This window comes from Electrophorus electricus, chromosome 13 (assembly GCF_013358815.1).
Source record: "Electrophorus electricus isolate fEleEle1 chromosome 13, fEleEle1.pri, whole genome shotgun sequence".
In the NCBI taxonomy this organism is placed as follows: domain Eukaryota; kingdom Metazoa; phylum Chordata; class Actinopteri; order Gymnotiformes; family Gymnotidae; genus Electrophorus; species Electrophorus electricus.
The window spans coordinates 11,612,609-11,630,601 of record NC_049547.1 but is presented as its reverse complement, the minus strand read 5'-3'; the positions used below and the strand labels follow the sequence as shown (position 1 = coordinate 11,630,601).

General features: G+C 42.0%; 1 protein-coding gene across 3 annotated transcripts in view; it reads right to left on the bottom strand.

Annotated features, from left to right (window-relative positions):
* Nucleotides 1-17,993, bottom strand: part of LOC113572657 (1-phosphatidylinositol 4,5-bisphosphate phosphodiesterase beta-1) — a 30,364-nt gene that overhangs the window by 4,704 nt on the left and 7,667 nt on the right. The window contains exons 4-29 of one of the 3 annotated variants that reach the window (XM_027002410.2): nucleotides 11,831-11,971; nucleotides 11,577-11,656; nucleotides 11,218-11,271; nucleotides 11,030-11,105; nucleotides 9,800-9,900; nucleotides 9,472-9,638; nucleotides 7,472-7,618; nucleotides 7,104-7,261; nucleotides 6,749-6,831; nucleotides 6,240-6,324; nucleotides 5,929-6,115; nucleotides 5,374-5,450; nucleotides 5,111-5,207; nucleotides 4,920-5,004; nucleotides 4,307-4,431; nucleotides 4,036-4,190; nucleotides 3,114-3,278; nucleotides 2,915-3,014; nucleotides 2,708-2,812; nucleotides 2,099-2,214; nucleotides 1,769-1,904; nucleotides 1,464-1,517; nucleotides 902-1,121; nucleotides 632-812; nucleotides 253-329; nucleotides 82-171 (exon numbers count right to left, since the gene is read on the bottom strand). In XM_027002410.2, the coding sequence (XP_026858211.1) occupies nucleotides 82-171; nucleotides 253-329; nucleotides 632-812; nucleotides 902-1,121; nucleotides 1,464-1,517; nucleotides 1,769-1,904; nucleotides 2,099-2,214; nucleotides 2,708-2,812; nucleotides 2,915-3,014; nucleotides 3,114-3,278; nucleotides 4,036-4,190; nucleotides 4,307-4,431; nucleotides 4,920-5,004; nucleotides 5,111-5,207; nucleotides 5,374-5,450; nucleotides 5,929-6,115; nucleotides 6,240-6,324; nucleotides 6,749-6,831; nucleotides 7,104-7,261; nucleotides 7,472-7,618; nucleotides 9,472-9,638; nucleotides 9,800-9,900; nucleotides 11,030-11,105; nucleotides 11,218-11,271; nucleotides 11,577-11,656; nucleotides 11,831-11,971 (3,062 nt within the window). Of the gene's footprint in view, nucleotides 1-81; nucleotides 172-252; nucleotides 330-631; nucleotides 813-901; nucleotides 1,122-1,463; nucleotides 1,518-1,768; nucleotides 1,905-2,098; nucleotides 2,215-2,707; nucleotides 2,813-2,914; nucleotides 3,015-3,113; nucleotides 3,279-4,035; nucleotides 4,191-4,306; nucleotides 4,432-4,919; nucleotides 5,005-5,110; nucleotides 5,208-5,373; nucleotides 5,451-5,928; nucleotides 6,116-6,239; nucleotides 6,325-6,748; nucleotides 6,832-7,103; nucleotides 7,262-7,471; nucleotides 7,619-9,471; nucleotides 9,639-9,799; nucleotides 9,901-11,029; nucleotides 11,106-11,217; nucleotides 11,272-11,576; nucleotides 11,657-11,830; nucleotides 11,972-17,993 lie in introns of those variants that run through there. The other 2 variants (XM_027002411.2, XR_003410145.2) reach the window with 2 other exon arrangements.

The window sequence follows — 17,993 nt, the reverse complement described above, 5'->3', positions numbered from 1 at the left end:
CAGTTCATATTCTTTATTTGGAAATGTTTTAAATGTGTTTTAAAACAGCACATGCCCATGAAATGTGAACAGTCCACTTACTCTTCTGTTAAGTGTTTCTCTTTTGATTTCGCTTCACTGAGCTTCTCTTGTCTTTTCTTGTCCATTTTCTTTTTTAGTTCCTTCTTCTCTCTGTAGACAAAAGGACATCACTAAGGCCAATATTTGACTAAACAGGAGTTCATTCTCACATTTATTTTATTTCACACTTACTTTTCACATAAGTCTTTCAGTTTCTTTATTTGGCTACTTTGACTCTCCTCAGCCAGGAGGGTGAGTTTCTCTATCAGCTGTGTTACACATATGATAAAACATAATGTCAACTGTTTAGTCCTTTATGTTCAGTCATCAGAGCCATCTTTTTTATCAACAAACAGATTCACTAAAAATAATACACGCAAATTTGGGACATGTGTGATGTGTAAATGAAAATTTTATAGTCAGACTATATTTCTTTCTCTTTTCTGCTCTCATGAAGGGGATTTCTGAGTTCTCTGGCTCAGCAGGAGTGTGAGGGTTGGGTGGTGTGTGAGGGATGGGCAGAGCGCGAGGGGTGGGGTAGCAGGAGGGGTGGATGGAGGTTTCCCCACACCTGTTTGATGTGCTCTTTCTTTAGGTACTTCTCACTGTAGTACTGCTCCTGCCTCAAGTTGAGCAGCTGTTGCTGCTGCTGGTCTTTGAGCTCAGCCAACTTCTGTCTGCACTCCTGGTCCAGGTTTGCCAACTCCTGCTCAAAGAAGGATGCTCTGTGCTCTGGGCTAGAGGACAGGCACCTGCGGAGCGGAACTCAGACTGAGCAGGGCGGTCTCAGTGCAGGATGGCTCGACCGTGCATGAGTGGGTGGGGAGCAGAGCAGACATACCTTTTCTTACCATCTTTCTTTGCAGACTTCTGCAGCACAGACCTCCTGCGGAGATAGTCATGCTGGAACTCATTGTACTTGGCTGTGTGCTCCTTGATCAGTTCCATGGTTTTCTTGTGGTGCTTTTTCACCAGGTCCTTCATTTCTTTATAGTGTCGCCTCTGTTCTCTGACAAACACCTTCTGCTGTTTCAGCTCCTCTAATGTGTGGGCCTCCATCTCTAAGACCGTAAACAGCTAATAAGACTTACATTCAATTGCCCTGCAAGATGTATAGCTCTCATTATACCATATTTAATGGTCTGGATTTTGGAATATTAGCTCACACCTGTAAATAGGCTTTTTGCATACTTAACACATAGAGAATGAAAAAAGTATATATTATAGATTACTGGGGTGAGTTAATATTCCATTCATCATGATTATTAATTTATTATCCTACAAACTTCTCTTATACTACCTTACTCTACATATAAACTAAAACCACATTTACAATATATGATATTGACCTAAATAGAAAACACTGACAGATATATCACTGTCTAATGCAAGATGTAACTGACCAGTAAGGACACTATGTATAAGATCTTCTGTCTTTCCTGCAGGTTTAGCTGATCCTGAAAACACACACACTCATACACACACACACACACACACACACACACACACACACACACACACACACACACACACACACACACACACACACACACACACACACCTCTGGAGATAAGATTTGTGCAAAATCATATAATCTGATGTTCTCAATGGAATCTAATTTTGTTCTTGCAAGTTAATGGAAGACTCCAGCCCAGAGGCAAGCCCAGTGTTGTTTGGGGACAGAAGGTGGAGGGTTTGGGGCTGTTACCTGTGGGCTGGGGCAAAGGGGAGTGTTGAGAGGCCGGTCGAGGGGTAGCACTTGGGCCATGACTCAGACCATTCTCCACAGGGGCTGGTTTAGGCTCATTCTTCACCTCTGATGCCTGTTCAAGCCCAGGCTCAGTCTGACAAGTAAAACAGGTGAATAAAAGTAATGACAAGGCAATACTTTCTTTCTTTCATTTTCAGTCATGAGCGTATTCTCAAAAAATATATCGAGTTATGCCATTAAACCACAACACTGGGGTGAATGTGAGGAGAATTGTACAGGTCTGTAGGTGACATGGACTACATGGCTTCAGTGTAAAGCAGGCCCTACCTCTTTGGCCTCTTTCTCCTCCTCCCCCTCTTCTAATGTAAGAGCTGCTAGCTGCTTGGACCTCTGCTCCATTAGGTTGACGTATCTAATGGGGTTCGAAAGGGCCTCTATGACATCTGTTCCAATGACAAACACCTAGTCAGTCTTTGCAAACATGGCACATTTCCCACATTCAGACAAGGACAGAGTTTCAGGTCAGAGCATTCCCTGTGTACATAGACAGTCAATGCATCGTTTCGTGTAACCACATTGCCATCCTAGTTCTTTTCCCTGCTGTGTCTTATCATCTGTGTCACTGACGTCAAGGAGCCCACTCCATCAGGACCTGAGTCATAGCCAAAAAGAATGTGTAAAATGCTGTTGAAAAGGTTACTGCTGTAAGCCCCAGTGGCATAACACTCTTTAAGTCTTGCATTCTGGGCCCCTACTAGGTACAGGACTGTGTCCCACTAGCGCCCACCTCACGCCTTTAGGCTGCAAATGTAAACTGCTGCCACTCTCATCCCAGCGGAAACACAGCAGAAACACATTCACCATACAGTTTAACCAAAGCTTTCCAGAGGTAGGTGGGCAATTACTGTGTGCTAATTTAATACTACTACAGGTTACCTGCAAAGGTGTCTGGCACATAATCTTTGACTTCTATATACACAAACAGAGCAGGAAGCATGAGAGACTGGTTTTTCTCATTTCTCAATCCAATATACCGGTAACCTGAAGCAAAAATAAAGCACATACAAAACCAGCGTGTAACCATGTCAAGTCATCATGTAATCGCATAGAACTCTAATTTTGGTCCAGGAAGAAAACACCTACCTGGTCGAATGGCTGACACTGGAATTAACCGATGCCCAATGAACTTTCCGCCTTCCTCAAACACAGCTATTCTTAGCGAGGCAAGAGTAGGCAGCACCACCTGTTGCATGAGACAAAACAACAGAAGGATTTCATGCTGAATTTATATATGATGCTGCAGCTCCACATGCAGTGTTCCAGTCAGACTGCTCAACAATACCTTTTTAAACACGATTGCCTCCTCTTCCCACACAGGGTTGATGGCATTGTTCTGGGATGTCTTTGTTTTAAACGCTTTCCTTCTTGTGTCAACTGGGAGGCCAAACATATCGATCTCAACATACACTCCTACTTTCTTATCAGTAAGGAACTGTCCAGATATGATCTGTGGAAAACAATAATTATGTCAGCAACTACTGCAACAAATATAAATGGAGGATGTCTAAATTGTTGGAATGTATTTATGTGTGTGCATGTATGTATGTAAATAATGTGTGTGTGTGTGTATGTGTGTGTGTGTGTATATGAGTTTATGTATGTATATATTTATGTATGTGTATATGCATGTAGGTATGTATAAGTGTATGTATGTAGGTATGTATAAGTGTATGTATGTATATATGTTTGTATGTTTGTATGTATGTATGTTTGTATGCCTAAGGAAGACTTAATTGGTGCTGTCACTGAGCCAGACATCATGTGGAATTAGAAGATTTTACATCTGCTTCATTCTTTAAGAATTCCTTAACACAAAAATATTGCCAAAACTTAATGCATCCCTTTTACTATCAATCGACAGATTATTAATTTCTACAAATGCAGGAGATTGTCTATCGACATTAACTACAATCAAAATCTTTCAATTCAAACATCAGCCCTTGTCTAAGTTTTTAATTTGAACTTGTTGAGCATACTCTCTATTACACTGTGCAGTGCAATGTTTCAGTCATGCAGAAAAAGGACAGTCATTTTATGAAACTCCCACTGGGCTTGTGTGTCCTCACTCTTCATGAGTAAGTCAGCTTTGGAATTGAGGTCGGCGGAAATCATGCAAAGAAATCATGCAACACAGCAAGCACAGTAAAAAGTGAAAAAGTGTTTGTTTAAATTAACTCATTCCATAAAATACACACACATCTAACCTTTATTGACAAGGTATTGGCTACAATACCATCCACGGTGCTCTCTGTGAAAGGGTCAAAATGCTTGTCGGGCCGTCTCATGAACTCTGGCTTGAGTCTGTAGCCACTCTTCCCATTATACTCATACATGCCCAGGTTCAGCTGCATGGCCAGATCTGGCAGAGGAGTGGGACAGAGGAGCAACTCAGAAAAAAACATAATATTTTCCATTCTGCAAGTAGCACATGATGATTTTACATATTTAGAGGGCAGTTCTGATACAATCTTTTACCAATTGTCTGAAAGTTTAGCGCCACCAACTGGCAGCCTGCATTCCAGAACACTTGAGGCATGTAGTTGGAGGAGTCCACTCGAGTTCCCTTAGGGTAGATTCTGCTGAGCTGAAGCTTGTTATATCTTAAAACATTTGGTTAAGGGTAGAAATAAGTCCTTTACACAAATTCAGTTTCCTCAGAATCTATTTAAGACATCCTGACTGTGTTTAATGCAAATCCAGGCAAATAATAACGTACAGGAAACGTACAGGCACAGGTGATAAGAATGGGATGACACTGGGTAATGTCGAGTGGAAGCAGCCAGATAAGAACAGTGTGCTTTGTGAATCATTCCACCTGATAACTGTGACTCACTGACATGTAATTAAGTGGAGCCCTCGCTTTGGCTTCTGTGCCTTTAATTCGCACTATGATCAGCCAATGTGTTCGACAGATCTGATTATTTAGGTCACAAGTAGGGCATAAAAAATGGATGCACTTGTCCTCATTTCCAAACATGTGTCTAATCATCAGATACCAATATGGGTTACTGCAGGAGTGCCCTTATTACAGCATGGAGTGACAGAACGACGAAAGGGGCAGTGCATTAATGCTGCATGAGGTAGATGCTCCACAAACTCCACAGGAGTCTTTGTGAGTTGCTCCAGTGCTTTGGTCTCCACAAACGACGACATCTGATAGCTGCGGTTGACTTCTGTAAATAGAAGAACGGGAAAAGGAGTCACTAAAGTAGCAGATTTTGATAGTGTGGGGAAGAGGGGGAATAAACAAGTTTAAAAACTAAGTGCAACCCTGCTTACTTTTTGCAGTCTCAAAGGAGTGGAATTTTGTGGGTTGGATGTAATTGACCAGAGTAGACATCTCCTCAGTGGCGAAGGCCTCGGAGCCTGCAGTCCCCTGCACGGAGCACACATACATACATACATACACACACACACACACACACACACACACACACACACACACACACACACACACACACACACACACACACAGGTGCATCAGCTGTTGTGCATTATAGGATGTCAGGTTTGCGGTGAGAATGCTGAGTCAGTCCACTTACCTCATCCATGGACTTTTTGCAGTCATCATCATCTTCATCCTCATCTTCATCATCTTCTGCCTCCACCTCTGCTGAAGCTGGAGAAGAGTTTATCATTTTAAAAAAGTTTGACTTGTGTATTTCATATCTGCTGTGTCTTCCTATCCAAAGTGGGCACTCAAGCAAGATGAAGCAGAGGAGTCAGATACAGCTGCCAGAGATGCAGAGCTGATAAACTCCAGTTTCCTTCATGATTATTTAATCAAACTCACACAACTTTATATTCCAAAAATGCTCTCTGCCTGAGACATACATGCTGTTAACCTGACCTCCTAAAACAGCTCCTGATCCCTGCATCTGAGTTCTAAAATGGCAAAGCTAAAATCGCCTCTTAAGTTAAGCCTTAACATTCGATGCTCTTCTGCATACACACCACCAGGTGGTACTATAAGGATAAGGAACAAGAATGAAGACCAATTGCAACTGCAGTGGATGGCAGTTTAAAAACCAGCGAACTCTACTCTCTTCAGCACTTTCAGCAACTTCCAGTCTTTAAAGGCATGAAGTCATGACTACCTGCTGGGCCAGCACTGGGAGAGGAGGGCTCAAATACACTGGAGGAGTCACTGTTGGTGTTCGAAGCTTGCTCTGACAACTTCTTCTTTGTGCTCCCATCAGATGGCTTTGGGTGGGACTTTTTGTTCTTGACGAGGATCTTTCCCATGAGCTCATGTGGGCTAGGCAGGGGAAACCCTGACTCAAGCTGAAAGATATATGAACCAGAAAGCACAATTACCTTACAGGCTCACTTTTCTATCCAGTGTTTGTACATATGTGTGTGTGTCATGGGGAAAGAGTGGGACAGATTCTGCACAGCGTGTACGTACAGGGTATTTCTCAAGTGGCTCAATCAAAAGAGCATCCCCAAAGATTGATCGGCAGTACTCCGCCATCTTGGCTTGTTGCTTTGGACTGTGATTATTTGCAAAGAGAATTTTATTGTCCATAAAAACGCATTATAAAATGACAAAATTACCATTAAAATTAGATGCATCATTGACTACCAAGCATTTATTCATCAGCATAATAATTTCATGTGTTTTTCCTGAATTATAGTACTCCCTCACTCTTATGAAAACCCCCATTAAATATAAAGAGCTGTCATTTGGTGTGCCACATTTTCTTGCATGCGTCAAAGAAATGGAGAGACATCTCGAGCCGCAACTGTGTATCAAGAGATATGACTGAAAACAAATTATGCATTACAGGGTCTGCTATAATCACTCTACTCCTTGTTGCTATAGCTGTAATCAGCTCTTAATGTGGAGGACACTGGTCCTCCAAGGCAAAAGGTAAGCGAGGCAGCCCAGAGAGGCAGTGTGACACAGCCACTCACGAGTCCACGTGATTCTCGAAGGACAAGATGACAGGAAAAGGGGAGGTTTTAAAGGCACATTCAGCAATGGCCTCAATTACTTCCTGAAAGAGAGTAAATTGATTTGAATTGGGTTAGTGGAGAAAGCAGAATCATCAGCTAAACTCATTCCTTACAAGCTCCATTAATCCCAGCCAAAGGAGATTGATGTCAGTGTAATAAACTCATCTGAAGTTTCATTCTTTATTACTGTCATCTTCAGGTCAGTAACCACTAATCTAATACTCCTTGCATTTGGATCATGCATATAGGATAAAATGTCATAAGGGTGGTGCAGGAGATGTTAATGTGTGTGGGGCTGTAGGGCCTGACTTGCCTTAAACGAGATCTCGGAGGTCATGGTGAAGCCGTGGGTGATGACAGGCTCCTCCTCGGCTGTGCGGCCCTTCCAGCAGTCCAGCTCCACGCAGCGGCAGCCAGAGAGCAGCACCTGCCTGTACATCTCCACCGAGGAGTTCCCTGCCAGCTGCCCCGCTGGGGAGCACATGAACACACCATTCCCAACACTGAGCTGACTAATTTTGGGAGGGGCTAATGGACCAATGGAGACCCAGTCTCAGGGAGAAAGTAAATAGAGCAGCGCATCAATATGACTGCTGCTTGATCTTCAGCTCGGGATGGCCGTGTGAGACAATGCCTTTAGTAAAACAAGGCCCTAGAAGGTAGACGAATACACAGACGTACCTGTGAGATAGGTGTTGTGGGAAGAGTTGATGAAGTAGTGGGAAAGAGGAAAGGTCATGTCTTCACTTTGGTCGAGTTTCTCAGGTGGGATCACGCCATTCTCATCACTACTCAGATACCTGGAAAAGCCCTCCACCGAGATCTGTCCTGTAACACATCATGGTGATGTACAATGTTGAATGCTCAAAAGCGTATCATTTAATAACCCCTAGCATTAAATGTCTAGGCTGAAGAATTTTCTGAACTCAAGTACATCAGTACTTGACATGGTTTGGCCACCAGAGTCAACCAGGAAAATTCTATCTATGCACTGCAGAAAATGAGCCAGTTCACACCGATTCACACAGCCATTTTTGCACCTAAAGTAACAACCTGTCTGATCGAGGAAATTAGTGCTGTAATTGCAAACAGGCATCAAATTAAACACAAGCTGCAAGATCCATGTTCCCTCAACAGCCAGCATGCTTGTAGGAAACACACTCAAAGATGGGTGTCCCCTGTGACAAATTCTCACCAGCAGTTTACATTAATTAAAGCTGTTCTTCGCAGAGCTCCAAAGGTAATTAACCATGGCCCTTTTCAAAATCAGGGAAGCAGTGCATAGCAACACGAAGTGTTTCAGAGTAATCTCAGTGGGACTGCCACTGTCACTGTCACAGAGGGAAGTAGGCTTTGGTTTGCACAGAGAAGAAACAAACCACCTTGCTATCCCTGGAAAGGGGAGTGAAATGGATTTCAAAGCCTACAATTACTGTGCCCTGCTGAAAGTTAGCAATTGTCTTGCCAAAGTGGAGGATAAATGGTAAAGCCTACAATTCAGATCAGATCTTTTGCCAAAAACTATTCACATCCAGTTAAAGGCACAAAGATGTCAATAAGGTTTCAACATTAAATCATAAAGACTTTATTGACAGTCTCATATATGAAATGAATTTGGACACACTGCATCCCCAGGGGAGGAACAGAGCTCACAGGGAACATCTGAAGCCACACCCATGGCTAGACCAAAAATGTCTTCACTCAACAGAACTCCTGAAATTTTCTTCTGGCAGCTCATGTAACCATTGTGTCAGTGGGCTGGGAGGATAGTTTATATTCTGTATGACAGCAGGGTGTCAGGTTGGCACCGTGAGCTAAAAAGCTCAGTGATCACCCTTATCTATCAACATCTCAAGTCACGCTAAAAATGTCTAATTAGTCAGCTGTCACAGGCGAACTGCGCTCCTCCTGTGACCATCCAGTGACCAGATCCCACAGTCTGCCAGTGAAGGCCTGCATTCTGCTTTATAAAAATCAACTTCCTCAGCTGCAGCACTGGAAGGCATGGACTGCGTCTCAGGACTTACTGTTGCTATGGTAATGAAACTAAGGGAAAGGTAAGGGAAGAAATACATGAAAATGTTAGTTTGTGCAACCAGAATGAGGCAGGAACAGATTTAATACTGGAGCATTTGCAACGTTCAAAGCAACAGAGAAGAAGTAAATTCGTGTAGCTATTTATGCAGAAGAAGGAAGTGCTATGAACAGCAATTGTGTGGGAGTGATACACAGAGGCACATCATCGCCACTGTGGGCCTTCATATTAGGCTATGTGATAAGGTGATGACCTTCAGAGAAAGAGATGGCACTACCTTTTATCAAATAAAAACACAATACCAAAAAATGTGGAAAACTGTCAGTGACTGTAAAAATAAATGGTCTAACTGAGGGAATTAGAGGCAACTATATATTTTAATGTCTTTTCAGAAGTAGTGTGAACATTAAAATGAACATTTATTAGCATCATTTTGCAATATTTTCAGATAGCTTGTGAGCAATATTAGTAACCAAACACACCAAGCATATTATATATTATATAGCACTGCTCATGACTGCCTGTTGTCCCAGGACAACCTGGCCTGAGGTGACATGGTAGCACATCAGTCCAGCCAAAGACTGATGTGACTGTCAGAGATGGACTGAGCAAGACAGGGGCTCACCTCTGCTAAACATGAGCTCACCTCTGCAAATTATATCTTGGTTGGGCTCGAACTTCTCCATGAGGAGCTGTGTCTGCTCAGTCTTCAGGGGTGGGTATAGGATCTCATTGAGTCGTGGGTCACGCTGTTTGCTGTTGATGAACTCAGTCATCTGCTCCATGGTCAGATAGTTCCTCCCTTTGGCTCCACTAAAAGAAGAGACATGAAGGAGGTTTGCCTTTAAAAATATATAGTTCAACATTTAACCCTCTCACAGTAAAAATAACCAATTATAAATGCTCAGTAAAGTGTACTGTAAATAAACATCTTTTTTTTCACCATTATAATCTAACATAACATTGTGACTTACAGATCTGCGAAGATTTGGTTGATTTCAGGTCGAGGACAGAGGTTTGCAATAAATAATTTGTAAACATCGGGGGTTAGGTCATCAAGGGGAATGGAATCATTCTGCACAGACGCGAAGAGGAAGAGAGCAAAACATTGACCAACGCATATGCATTTATCCCAACATATCACACTAATCCTATACCAGTTAGCTTTTGAACACACCAATCATCCAACAAAAGCAGCATCTAAGGACCTGGTGCTCTCTCATCCATCAAAATATACAAACCAATTAATCACGCACATGATCCAAAACATCAATCAGGCTGGACTTAGAGGATCAGCTCCTGCTTTCATGCTATCCTGTCCAATATTAATAACAGCTAAAAGCTCTAAGCTGGCCTTCAAATTAATTAGTGCTTTTTCTCCAAGTCTGGGGACCATCCAGTTAATTTGACTTTAAATCAATTGGATCATTTTAACAAATCCAATAATAAACAATGTTGTCAGAGTGCAAACATTAGTCAGTGTCATCTCAATGTTGTCCAAGATTTGTCACTACCCAGTAAACATTCAAAATGTTCAAGTGAGGCAGTCAATCTCAAAAGCCACACCGAGGCTCAAGGCTGATTAATGCTTTTATGGTTTGTTGGAAATGATAGGAAAAAGATAAAAGGTTGAGTCAGTGTGTGTGTGACTCACAGAGGAGACAACAGGAACTACACCTTTGTTTTTCTTTGTTTTTTTCTTTCTTTTTTTGGTCCAGTCCTCTGAGGACTTTTAATATTGGATTAGATTTTTGACACCTCCAGCCTAGGTTTATTAATAATAATAATAATAATAATAATAATAATAATAATAATAATAATAAGATAACAAATTTCCTGCTATTACAAAGGTTAGAGGATGACATTTTTAAAATTTAATTCGTCAAAGATTTGGAAAGGTAGCACACCTCATAAAAATAAAATGGATCTATCGTAAGTGCACAGAAAATATTAGACAAGGCTTACGATGGCACAATGTCCTGCTATGGACATGCAAGCAATTAACATTGCTAAGTACTAGAAAATGAAATCAGAATAGTCTCTGAAGTCACATATGCTTTTCATTAAATGATGCATCACCAAGCTGATCCCACTGGCATGCCTCTATGCACTTATTGGTTAACGAGATGCAATCACTTCCTGTTCTGTGAACCCATGCCATCTCTCAGCAGGAAGTTGGAGTGATTAGCTAAGCATATGCCCACCCTGCCGGAAGGAAGATTACAGCTCTCCAGCGCTGTGTCCACACGCTTCCGGTCTGCCGTGAACATGCGAAAAATGCTGCATAAAAGAGAGGTCATGATCAGGACACTCTCATTGGGATTCCATATCATTTTCCTTATCACTAAAAGGGTAAGAAGGTGGAACCTTTAGCCCACGGCTGGTGACTTACTTTTTGACGGGAATACGCCCCTCCTGGTTTGGCTGTAGTTTGAGTCTCGTGTAACTGATTCAACAAGCCATGTTTTCAGGAACACACAAAATTGGCATTTTAAATGCAATCCTTTAAAATGGAACTCCAACCAAAGCATAAATGCACAAAAAGAGTAAAATACAAAAAACTTACTGTACACACAAAATAACTATTGTTAATTAATGTCATGGAGCCTTAGCAGAAGGGCAGTGTAAATTCACTCATGCAGAATGGTGTTCTGAGGTTAATATGTGTGAGAAACTCCTGCTCACAGCCCTATTGCACCCAAAGCCATGCTGGTGAGTGCCGTTAACATGGGCTGATCTGATGGTGCTTACGCTTTTTCCAGGCTGGGCTCTCTGTTCATGTTCTGAGCCAGCAGGTTGGATGCCAGACTAAACAACTCCTCTGCCCACTCCTATGTGGATAACAAAAGAGGCAATATCCATTAAAATAGGTCAAGTGCTCCTCCTGAAAATGTTCTGCACAAATATCTCAATGACAAAAATTCAACATTAGTGAATATTTCCCAGTCTGGAGGGGAACTGAATTACTGAAATGATAGCACCTTAACAGCCGTGATGGCAGTCACCTTTGCCACTTCCTCCTGGAAGGCCATGAAGTTTAGATATGTGATGTTGACCATGTCGGGCCCCGTGACCACTGTCAGCATCTTGTTTTCTATCCGCCCTACCAGGTTCCCAACATCTAGTAACTCTCGCAGCTTGGCTTCCTGGAGAAAGACAAATGTCTTGAGGCTTAATTTACTGGCCATTAGGGTTACATTTAGAGGATTAGCAACAAACAGTGTTTGCAAACATCTTTGATGAGTAGGCAGTCACAAGAAATGGCACTTAGCTACTAATGGGATTATTAATTCAAGCTATATAGCACCTAGTGGCATTTTTCCCCCAATCAATTATTTTTATTCTTTTTAAACATAAAGGTATACAGTATAAAAGTACAATGACACAATCTGTTTAAACAACCCCCACCCAGAAACAGCCGATGTTCCTATACCATCAACCCATCCTAAACCCTAACAGTAGTAAACACATGCAGACATGCAGCTAAAACTGTTGAACTAGTAAAAGCAACAGCTATATGGCATGCTGGGTATGGCCACCGTAATAAAGCAGACAAAGTGACACAGTAGGACATCTCTCTCTCTCTCTCTCTCTCTCTCTCTCTCTCTCTCTCTGCTCATTTTAACAAAGGATCTGGGGATGTGAGAAAGTCTTTGGTGACCTGGCTTCACTGGAGCTGCCAGGTGAGGCTTGTGGGGAGGGGCGATTTAATTAGTGCCTCTACCGCCTGTTGTGGGGTCCTCTGGATAAGTAGGAGGGCCCCATTGCCTGGGGTGACATGCTGGTGGTGGAGAGAGAGCAGTCAAGGGTTGAGTAAGGGGCTCATTACTGCTACGAATGGAAGCATGGGCTGTGGTGTGAGCCCGACACAACGTTCTCCCTCTTATCCTAGTGGCATGGCTTGGGGAAGACTTCTCCTGCCTCAGACTCACTCTCCTTCAACTCAACAGTATAGCAGATTGTTGCTGCAATGCATCAGCTGCCAGGAGACAATTACAATGAAAGTGACTTTCCAATCGAGGCATGATTTTCTGCAGCACATAATGAATGGCTGAACAAACGGCTGAACAAATACAATTAAGTGCAAAAATACTGATACTGGAGATTCTGGTTGGCTAAGCACATGGGTGATGAATCTATACAGAGTCCAAACAGAGACAAAGTTTTGTCACTCTAGGTACAAAACAAACTGAGCAGGACACAGCAAAGATACTTCACTGTTTGGTACGAAACAAATCAATGAAATATGCAACCATTATCTAATCAAACTGACTGGCATCGCTCACCTTTCTGATGCCCGCTCTAAACAGAATGGGGTACACAAAATGAGGTTATGTGAGGCAAAGCATCCAGAAGACACTTGTAACCAGTTTGCCAGTATTATGTCCTTGGGACTTTTTTTTTTTTTTATTCTTTCTTAGTGTGGTGGTGTTAGAATTTATTTTTCAGGTTACCCACATGAGGGCGCACCAAGAACCAGTGAGCTGGCAAGATGACATTGTTACCAAAACGGATACCCTGATTGGCTAGAGAGATAATTAACTTGCTGTTAAATATCTGTGTCGCGAATGTGTAGGCGTCCGTGGTGTCTTGCTCAGTAGACCCCACGTGTGCCACGGTAGACGCTGCTCTGTAGGGCTCTGTTTTGGTACAATTACACAATTACCTGTCGTAGACTTTGAGATTGGGGTGTTGAAGTTGACTGTCCTCTTTTTCTGTCCCAGGATCTTTGAATAGGGCCTTATGAGTTAGTACTTGCTGTCCAGCTAGGTTCTTAGATAGAGCCTTTGAAGTGTACTTGATCTTTAGAGGCTTTATGCACAGGGCCTCAAGTAGTTATATGAAAAGCTTCTCCATTATTAGCATTGAGTTGTTAAAAAAAACACTACTGTTTAGATTTAGTTTATGTTATGTGTATATTTTGTATGTGTTTTGTTCTCTTATAACAAGAAAACCAACAATACATCACTGAAAATCCCATACAGAGTGAGTCTCTGTGTTTCTTTTTTTATGTTGCACCCTTTTTGGACCTAGATTTGGAGCTCTTGAAAGGTGCATGTAATAGGGCTGTAACAGTCAGTTCACTGCTTCTCTGAGAACCAGTGGAGTTCACTTCTTCGTGACTCATATCTCAGTTCTAACACATCTCTGCATCCAATTTTACCAATTTTACACTTGAATCCAACGCAGATTGTTGTAAACAGTTTTGAGAAACTTTACTTCCTGGGTTTCCTCTTCAGTTGGATCTCTTTGCCCACACTTATTACTTTTTAAACTGTTCAGGTTTCCTGATGCCCACACTTACTGTGGAACTCTAATCATACACTGTTAGATATTAACAGGAAAGTATTTTTTTTAAGATAAAATGTATCCATGTTTATGTATATATCAGAAATGTCAAGATACTGATCTTCTCCAGTTATATGCCCCAGCACACTTTACTCTTATTTAGGTCCAATTCTCTGCTGGCTGGAATTCCTTTTGAATAAAGTTAAAATAACTGATCCGATGCCCAGAGTGTTTGCTCACTTTCTGTACCCAATTTTCCCAATTTCCTACTTTTTGTTATACATATTTTCTTCCCCATATTCCTTTGGGTATTATGACATGAAGTAATTTTTCACAGTGCAGATCTGAGATGTTAACATCACTGGTATTAGTATATAAATGAGCTCTTTAAGAGATTTAGGTAGCTGTGCACAAACTCTTTATTTGTAATTTCAACACAATCTCAGGTTTAGCAGTTTCTAGTAATATATATGGTATGGAACACACAGCAACAGTGCAGGCATGTGAGAGCACTGCACCATGAACATGCTGGACTCCAGAAAAAGCCCTCACACCATACACTGACCAGACAAGATTTCATTAACAGTGGCAAAAGGCTTATATATGGGGAGTCTGGTAAGCTTTTAGCTGCCTTGACATCTTAAGCTCTCAGGTTCCTTCGCATTTTAATATGCAAGCTAAATAATTACATTTTGTGTGGCAGAGCAAGCTCTTACATGTTTAGGGCAAATTCTGATGGGAGCTGGAAAGAAATAAATTGGATTTAGAATTGTCTGTTCACCATGCAATGCTTGGGCAAGTCAGTAGCTATGAGGTTAATAGCTATGTTCATTTGCTAAGAAAGGGAAGAAGTGGTCTTTATAGAAGTGGACTTTATAGAAGTGAACTTTAAAGAAAAAGTGTGCTCTCAGTGTGCAGAGACATATTTCCACAGTAGCTAATAAACACTGCTGTTTTAATTCACTAGGTAGGACCCAAGTCCAGCGCTTCCTGTCCTCTGGCTCTGACCATACATCTACAGTAATCAGTGAATTCCCTCCAACATTTGAACCCAAATGTATCGGCGTGCAAATGGTCCAAAACCACATATCCATTACTACTGCTATGCTGGTGAGGAAGAAGAGTCAAGGGAGAACTTGTCAGACTGGCAAGACAAGATGAGACACAATGCTGTTGTATGTATTGTTGCCTTGCACTTGCTCAGGATCCTTACTGTAGCGGATGGCCTTCATTCCTACCTCATTAGCTCGTCTGCCTGTGGCTTTGGTCACACACAGGGTGCCTTTCCACCAGGGTTTCTATGGCAACAATCCATCAAGGCGTTGCTTCCACAGAGAACAGGATTTCACCAAACGTTTAGCAACCCGAGGCTCTGCTGTGGCTCAGGTTTGACCAGCATGACGAGCTTCGCATACAAGGAAAATTATGGCTGTGTGTGTCTCTCTTTCCCAACCACTATAGCAAATTGAATACCTGTCCCCTATGACAATGAGATCCACAGTGCCAGAGGATGCAGCATACTCATTTAGCAGATACCATCATTATAACATTTCATTGGTATGAGTGCAATTAATTCTGCCACTAAACAAATCTAACTGATTATTGTACTTGCCAACATTTTCAGAGGGTGGTAAAGAGCATTTGTTGCTTTTGTGTGACAGCAGGTTATAAATGTTGAAAGGCTCTGCTACCTGAGTGGCAGTTCCATACGCACCTTCCTCAGTCTAAAAATACATGACACAACGGTTTCCATCATGGGGGACATACGTCTGAATCACCATGTACTGCACTTTAAGAAAAATGGTGCATATCTGAAATATAAATCAGAAACCTGGGCCAAGAAGCTGAAGTAAAAAAAGATATGGTGAGTCTTAAAGCTTTCTTCAGCTTAGACATCCTAACTGACATTCAGGCTCTCCTCTCCTCTCGACGCGTGTCAACAGATGGGCCGGCCTGATTTCACGGCAGTGATGTTGAGCTGCTAATCTTCCTAGAGGCACTTTCTGCTCGAGATGAAGTGGGCAGGAATGAGAGCAGTAGCCTCTTCTGCGTGCCTCTCCGGCCTGCCTCCTGCCAGCCCTGCGGCCTGCTGGGCTGAGGACAAGTGGCTCCATGCCCAGACACCAGAAAGTTACTGCCCAGACAAGGCATCTTTCTGTGAACCAGAAATGGCATTGCAGCACAGTGCAATTTGATATTATATATAAACATACAAATGGGATTTGTACAATTCTGGCACTTGTGTCAGTGAAAGCCATTCCTAGTCGGCCATATGTTCATTATTAGGCAACCAGCAGCAGCGCCATTACCAAAGTACAAGTGGCTTTCCAACAGATGGGTACACATACACAACCTACTATTAAATCCAAGATGTGATTTGTAATGCTAAATTAAGAGGATTCATATACATTTGTGATGTAAATCTCTCATTATCATTTCCCAATTTTTCATTTCTCAGTAAAGTTACACCCTTGCAGGTGTTGACTGAGACAGTTAAACCACTAGAGCTTTCATGAAACTGCAATACTGAAGGAAGATAGAGGTGCTGAGATTTAACAGAGAAAGGCAGATATTACTAGAAAATGTCTAGTCTTTGTATCAGATTATGCATTGATTTGCTACAGTATCAAACTGATCATGAATTTAATGAACCTCTTTTCAATTTTCACACCATAGGATGAGCTTTATGACCAAGAAGTGAAACAAGAAATAGTGTTGCCTCAGTACATGATACCCATGAATGTAATGTGCAATGGTGTGCTAAAACCACATTCAAACCAAATTATCCTCTACTACAGACATACTGTGCCTTTGGGAATAAGAGTAATAATTAGAGATGGGGATCTCATCATTGGACCTCCCACTGCAGACCTCACTAGAATTAGCTCCTCTATCTGCATGTGAAATATCTTAAAGTTCAATGTGTATGAAGACAGTGTGACCATTGGTGCTTAGTATTAGCATGTCTCTACCACACGCCACATGTCTTGTTTGATTAAGTGCTGAGTAATATGCTGGATCACACTGGATGCATTAACTCTGAAAGCATCTTGGGTCTCTGTATGTCAGACTCTAGTTAATTCTGCCCCTTCTCCAGCATGCGTGGTCCCAAGCCCCCCTCCAGCCCTCTGAAAGCCCTCGTAGATGCGGTATACATGGCAGCACAGCTACAAATAGGGGGGAAATAGGAGGTGTGAACGTATTGGTGGAGGAAGGGGTACTTTTTATTCCCTTTTTTTTCTATACTATAAAACACATGCAATCACTTCTTCCACCAACAGTCCTGAACTGGGTGAGAATTTAGGCAGCTATATCCTGGTTTGCCCAGGTTTGTAAAAATAGGCACATTTGTTTCACATGTATGTGGTAAAAGTAATATGCTTTCCCTTTTTGTCCATGCCCTTTGTAATTATGTAAAGTATGCAGTTAGCCCAGGTACTGGTCTTGTAATCTAATTTCCTTGGTCTGGTGTGTGTGTGTGTGTGTGTGTGTGTGTGTGTGTGTGTGTGTGTGTGTGTGTGTGTGTGTGTGTGTGTGTGCGTGTGTGCGCACGCACATGTGTGTGTATGTATATGTGTGTGAAGGAAAGAAGGTAACCCAGGAAACCTGGAAAATACTGATCCTTTTTTAGATTTGAATATGGGTCCAGATGCCTGCCTCACCCCTCACTGCATAGATCATTACCCACTTTGAGAGATTCTTATCACCCACAAGCACCATTAATCTATATTTAGTATGGGAGGCAGGGCATGTGGTAGGTATAATGGGCAAGGTAATAGGATATACTGGAGACCTAATAACAGCAAACACACAGGTGGATTAATATGATCTGCAAAGAATAAATGAAGTGACCATGACACACAGAGCACCGATAACACA